This window comes from Theobroma cacao, chromosome 3 (genome assembly GCF_000208745.1).
Source record: "Theobroma cacao cultivar B97-61/B2 chromosome 3, Criollo_cocoa_genome_V2, whole genome shotgun sequence".
NCBI classification, from domain to species: domain Eukaryota; kingdom Viridiplantae; phylum Streptophyta; class Magnoliopsida; order Malvales; family Malvaceae; genus Theobroma; species Theobroma cacao.
The window spans coordinates 8086540-8093286 of NC_030852.1; the positions used below are offsets into that span (position 1 = coordinate 8086540).

The window sequence follows — 6747 nt, forward strand, 5'->3', positions numbered from 1 at the left end:
GGCTCAATTAAAAGAGGATAAAATTGCGGTGCCGTTATCAAAAAAGAGTTGAAAAATTGAGGACTCATTCGGCCTTTTGGGCCGAAATCTGTCTTTTCCTAAAGCCTAATAAGCAGTTGGACCAAGAAATCAGGCCCCAAAAACGGAAACAGAAAAGAGGAAGAAAAAGAAAAAGAAAGAGCCGAAGTAAGCCCTATTAGGAACAGTGGATAAATCTAAAATCGCACAACTCATAAAAGGGCGAGTGAAGGTGAGAACTGGGATGAGATCCCCAAATTGGCGAGTGAGAGCGAAAGCGAGTGGAAACCCGAACCCCGCAAGAAGGAAACCCTAAAAATCTAAATCCCCCCAATTCTCTACGCGCCTTAACCCCACTCGCCTTCGGTTTTCGCAGAATCATCACTCATGCTATTTCACCTCCACTTCAGGTTCCTCTTCTCTCTTTTTCTCTCTCCCTATCTCAACTCTCTCCTTTCCAATTTTGCCTTTTGGGATATTGTCAATTTCCTTTGTTCTTTTTCTTTAGAATTCGATCCACTCAATAGTATTTCTTTTTCTTAATATTGTATTATGATTGAAACCTTCAACGGTTTCTTATTTTGTTGATTTTTTTTTTTTTTTGCAAATGTGAATCGAATGGAATTGAAACCTTAAATTTTTTGGTCCCATGGATATTATTTTGCTCATAAAAGAATAATTTTGAAGATATATTATAATCATTTGCCCGCTGAAGCTTACTAGCTAATTTAAGAGTTTTAAATTTCATAAAATCGTAATCTTTCTGTTATTCGAGAATGTTGGTATTGAAGGAAGGGTCTTCACGTAGCTACTTAGAGTTAGGAACCTTGGGATGTCCATTACATGATGTGTCACTGCTGAAAATGTCGTAGCTTTGGGATTTACTTCCTTTAGATATATGTATATTCAGCAATAGTCAACAGTTGTAGAGGACTTGAATGACTTGGCTTCACTCGTTTCTTGTTATAATCAATGTTATCGATCCTGGATTGAACTTTGTCCTGATTTTTTTTTATATGGACATGATGTCTCATTTTTCACCTTTTTTTCAGGTTCAGTCAGGGTAACAGTTGGTTCAAGTAAATACCTTTTCAATCATGGACATAGATCTTAGGTTACCTTCTGGTGAGCAGTGTAAGGAAGATGAAGAAGCAAATGGAATTGATAATATATTGGATGGTGATGAAAAATTGCATAATGGAGTGGTTGAGGCTGGAAATATTGCTCATGTAGGACAGGATGTACGCCCTGAAGATGGCATGGAAATGAATTCTTCTGCTGTGGATATGGTGACCTTCAAGGAGGATACCAATCTTGAGCCACTTTCTGGTATGGAATTTGAATCACATGGGGAAGCATATTCTTTTTATCAAGAATATGCTCGGTCTATGGGATTCAACACTGCTATACAAAATAGCCGCCGTTCGAAAACATCAAGAGAATTTATTGATGCAAAATTTGCCTGTTCTAGATATGGAACCAAGCGGGAGTATGACAAATCCTTTAATCGGCCACGTGCCAGACAAAGCAAGCAAGACCCAGATAATACAACTGGTAGGCGATCATGTTCAAAGACAGATTGTAAAGCAAGCATGCATGTGAAGAGAAGACCAGATGGAAAATGGGTTGTACATAGCTTTGTGAAGGAACATAACCATGAACTTTTGCCGGCTCAAGCTGTCAGTGAACAAACCAGAAGGATGTATGCTGCGATGGCTAGACAATTTGCTGAATATAAAAATGTTGTTGGTCTGAAGAATGATCCCAAAAATCCATTTGATAAAGGTCGAAATTTGGCATTAGAAGCTGGAGATGTTAAGATTTTGCTCGAATTTTTTACACACATGCAGAACATAAATTCAAACTTCTTTTATGCAATAGACCTTGGTGAAGATCAACGTCTGAAAAGTTTGTTTTGGGTTGATGCAAAGAGTAGGCATGATTACAGTTATTTCTGTGATGTTGTGTCTTTTGATACTACTTATGTTAGAAACAAATATAAAATGCCTCTTGCGCTGTTTATTGGAGTGAACCACCATTACCAGTTCATGCCACTTGGATGTGCATTGGTATCAGATGAGAGTGCAGCAACATTTTCTTGGCTAATGCAGACATGGCTTAAAGCAATGGGTGGACAATCTCCTAGAGTCATAATCACTGACCAAGACAGAATTGTGAAATCTGTTGTTGCAGAAATCTTTCCGAATACTCATCATTGCTTCTTTCTATGGCATGTACTCGGGAAGGTTTCTGAGAATCTTGGTCATGTGATCAAACAGCATGGGAACTTTATGGCAAAATTTGAGAAATGCATCTATAGGTCATGGACCGAAGAGGAGTTTGCTAAAAGGTGGTGGAAAATTCTTGATAGATTTGGACTCAAAGATGATGAATGGATGAAGTCATTATATGAAGACCGCAGAAAGTGGGTGCCAACCTATATAATGGATGTTTTGCTGGCTGGGATGTCTATGGTTCAGAGATCTGAGAGTGTGAACTCATTCTTTGACAAGTATGTACATAAGAAGACCACTGTGCAAGAGTTTTTGAAACAGTACGAAGCAATTTTACAAGATAGGTATGAAGAGGAAGCCAAAGCAAATTCTGATTCATGGAGCAAACTGCCTACACTAAAATCTCCATCACCTTTTGAGAAGAGTGTTGCAGGGTTGTACACACACACAATATTCAAGAAGTTTCAAGTTGAAGTTGTGGGTGCCATTGCTTGTCATCCCAAGCCAGAAAATCATGATGCAACAAGCAGCTTTTTCAGAGTTCAAGATCTTGAGAAGAATCAGGATTTCATTGTTACATTGAATGAGATGAAGTCTGAAGTTTCTTGTATATGCCGATTATACGAATACAAAGGCTATCTCTGCAGGCATGCAATGGTTGTTCTCCAAATAAATGGCCACTCAGCCATCCCGTCTCAATATATTTTGAAACGATGGACAAAAGAGGCAAAGAGCAGGCATCTCATGGGAGATGAATCTGAGCAGGTGCAATCTAGGGTGCAGCGATACAATGATCTATTTCAACGGGCAATGAAGTTGATTGAAGAGGGTTCACTGTCCCAAGAGAGCTACTATATTGCGTTCCGAAGCCTAGAAGAAGCTTTTGGGAACTGTTTGAGTGCAAACACTTCTAACAAGAGCCTTGCGGAAGCTGTCACATCTCCCACCCAGGGTATGATCTGTATTGAAGAAGATAATCAAAGCAGAAGCACGAGCAAGACAAACAAGAAAAAGAATCCAACCAAAAAAAGAAAGGTTAACTATTATAGCTATGGGCATGTGGATATATTTTTGCAGATTCTATATCCTGTACTTACTGGGAGTTTTGTTTTGTTTTTGTTTTTGTTTTTGTTTTTTGTGTGTGTGCTATATTGGCAGGGAAACTCTGAACAGGAGGTAATGACTGTTCCAGCAACGGATGGCTTGCAACAAATGGTTAGTCCTGTTTTATAAATTAGCAATCTTGTGAAAGATGTTTTAATGAATTACAATGCCTGCATTAAAATAGAGAATAACTATAAGATAATTTTAGCCTCTAAAAATGATGAAATTTTCTCATGGATTTGTAATAAAATTGATCAGACTATGATCCTGGAATTTTATTTTGTAGGATAAATTAAGTTCAAGATCAGTAGGCCTAGATGGTTATTTTGGTGCGCAAACAAGCGTACAAGGAATGGTAAGAATTGTTACAATTGATTTCATTTATCTTTTATGTCAGTTATATACGATTTCATGATTTATGCTTTTTGCAGGTGCAGCTTAATTTAATGGCACCACGTGATAATTATTATGGGAATCAACAGACAATTCAGGGGCTGGTATGTTTCTTATTTTGTAATCATAACGAGTGAATAAGATAGCTCCATTTAGGAAACTGATTTGGCAATGTGGGGTTTTGCATTCATAGGGACAGTTGAACACCATAGCAGCAAGCCATGATGGTTACTATGGCCCTCAGCAAACCATGCCTGGGATGGTATAGTATCACTCGACACTTTGGTAATTCTTTGCATTACTGCGTTGAAATGGTGACATAGCCTCGATTCTGTTTTATTTATACAGGGACAGATGGATTTCTTTCGAGCACCTGGTTTTTACATCCGGGTTAGTTTTCCAAATATGTTGCTATAATAACACGGTCAAGTCAAGTTAGTTTTATTTTCAGGACTTTCTTACATCTTTTGTCTTCCCTACAGGATGACACCAATGTGAGAGCTGCACAGTTGCATGATGATGCATCAAGACATGCATGATGGTACTTTTTCTCACAATGACAGTAGTGCTCAATGTTTCTTTTGTTTTTTTTCTTTTCTTATTTGATGACTTATGAGTTGAAGAAGAATGTCTTTGTAGGTGAGGATGAAAGAATATGATTAAATGTGTTGATAGGAGGGAAGATTGTTTTGAAGCTGACTTGGATGTAAAGAATGGAAAGTATGATGCATTGCCAGATTATCATTATTAGAAGTAATCTTCTCTTTTGGTGTCTGTAAGATAAGATAGAATAGGATATTATCATCACCATCTACAGGGGATATAGTTGAGAGTTGGGACAAATTCAGGTTGGTGCTTATGTCTCTTGTAAATTCTGTTGTACTATTGTATCTGTGATTGTTACAGTCTAAATAGGTTTAAATTGAATTCCAGTTGTAGCTTTGCTGCACATGGTCACACGCACACACACACACACACACACACATACACACATCTTGAAATTATTGTGAAGTGATATGTACATCTTTCACTTCTGGTACGCTTTATCAGAGATGTACTCTGTACTTGCTTTCTTACCAGATGAGATGTTGAACAATTCTTAGGCTGATATCTAAGAGCATGTTGGCTTAAGTGGAGTAAATAAAATTTGCATCATAGGTATGGATTTCACATGAACCACACCTTAGACTATTTGGTGAGACTTGTCTGAACTTGTAAATGCATAAGCTGTCCTACTAGATTCTGTACATCTGTTCAATTCCTAGATAGTATATAGTAATGTTCTTTAGGGTACAAATACGTACACTATTTTAGGTGGGACTTATACCAGAACTCTGTCTTGCTTCGAAATGTGGTCGAGGCCTATCAGATCTAAATGTTCTCTTTTTTTTTTTTGTCTATTTTATACATTAAAGATTACTACATTTTCTCTATTTCATTTTAATTTTTTAATAATTTTTCTGCTTTTTCCGTATAAAAATCAGTGAACATTGAACATTGTAAAAAATAAAACATGCTAAAATCAATTTTTTAAAAAGTTTTTGTGCCAAAGTCAAAAGTGTGTGTGTGTGCAGTAAAACATATTACCAATAAAAGATATTTAATGGTTCGAATTTAATATTTTAATTTGAAAATTTTGAGTATAAATTTTGTAATGGATACATTAGGATTTTTCAGTTGGAAGATTAGGATTTTTTTTTTGGGTGTAGTTGAAAATTATATATAAAACAACAATTTTCTACTGCTTTCTTGTGTATGTGTAAATGAATCTGACCCATGTAGCCAAAAAAAATTTGCTTTGACCTCTATGATTTTCTTATTCTTAATTCATTTCTTTATTGACAATGTTTTAGCGCCAGCTCAACCAGTTTGACATTGCAAAGCGGAATTAAGGTATTGTAGTAGAATCCTAAATAATATTAAGATAATTGTATACATTATTGATTTACAGTTAGTAATATAGTACTGGTAAATAACTCTAATTAAATTGTGATTTAACTAATTAACAGTATTTTATTATAACTCTAATTAGATAATTTATATAATTATTTGAACAAATAATAATAATAAATGTTTAATTGCCTTAAATAATAATTTTTCTCAGAATTTGATAGTAAAAAGATCTCAAGAGATTACAACATTTAGTTGTTATAATGTGGAAACTTCCATATATTGTTGCTATAAAATTCAAAGTACGAAAGGAAATGAAAATCTAAGCTAAGAGGTAATGTTCAATTACGTTTAACCAAGGATGGAAGGGTTGATACTATAAGAATTCTTTTTACTCCAAGCTGACCTTGTCCTACTACTTTTTAAATTTTTTTTTTCTTCATCAAAAGCGATTTTTTTTTAAAAAAAAAATTGAATTCATCTCTCTTTTTTTTTGAAGAAGAGATTTTTTACAAAATTTACTGCACAATATATGAAATAAATTGTTTTTACTCACTACATGGATATTGGGTCACGGATTCACATTTTTAATCTAAAATATATATTTATTAATTAAAAAATTTATTTATAAATTGAAGATCTATCTTATCTCTTTTCGACGTACAATACATTGGAATTGTATTTATTTTGAACATTAAAATTTAAAATTAAAATATATAAGTTTGAATTGGAATCATTGAAATATTGGATAGGACATAAATTTAATTTTTTTTATTTTTTTTCATTTGTATATTTATTTTTTGAGACTTGAAGAAGGAATATTTTAAATCTAACTATTTAAGTAAAAATTTTGATTGAATGTTTTTATTTAGTAGAAGGAGGTAGTAGTATAATAAAAGATAATGTGCACGCGCACACGTGTAGAACACGTCACACGCGTGATGTGTGCAAGTGATACTGTTACCTTATGGGAAAAAACAAACCAAAAAAGAAAAAGAAAAGAGGGAAATTGGAAGGTCCAACGCGCCAAGCAGCGGAGCTAATTAAGGAGAGACAAGAAGCGAGTGGAGAAGGCGAGTGAAAAAAATGCTCCAATTCCCGTACACCG

The 6747-nt window shown here is 34.8% G+C and overlaps 1 protein-coding gene across 3 annotated transcripts; it reads left to right on the forward strand.

Moving 5' to 3' along the window:
* LOC18604429 (protein FAR-RED ELONGATED HYPOCOTYL 3) lies at nt 245–4692 on the forward strand. 3 transcript variants are annotated; one of them, XM_018118050.1, is made up of 9 exons: nt 245–428; nt 1071–3287; nt 3411–3467; nt 3643–3711; nt 3794–3853; nt 3943–4011; nt 4098–4139; nt 4232–4290; nt 4389–4692. In XM_018118050.1, exons 2-8 carry the CDS (start codon nt 1116–1118, stop codon nt 4286–4288), a joined length of 2526 nt encoding a protein of 841 aa, XP_017973539.1. In that variant the 5' UTR covers nt 245–428; nt 1071–1115; the 3' UTR covers nt 4289–4290; nt 4389–4692. The 3 variants fall into 3 exon arrangements, with proteins under 3 accessions (XP_017973539.1, XP_007036967.2, XP_017973538.1); XM_007036905.2 differs by having other exon boundaries at nt 246–428; nt 3788–3853; nt 4376–4692; XM_018118049.1 differs by having other exon boundaries at nt 246–428; nt 3788–3853.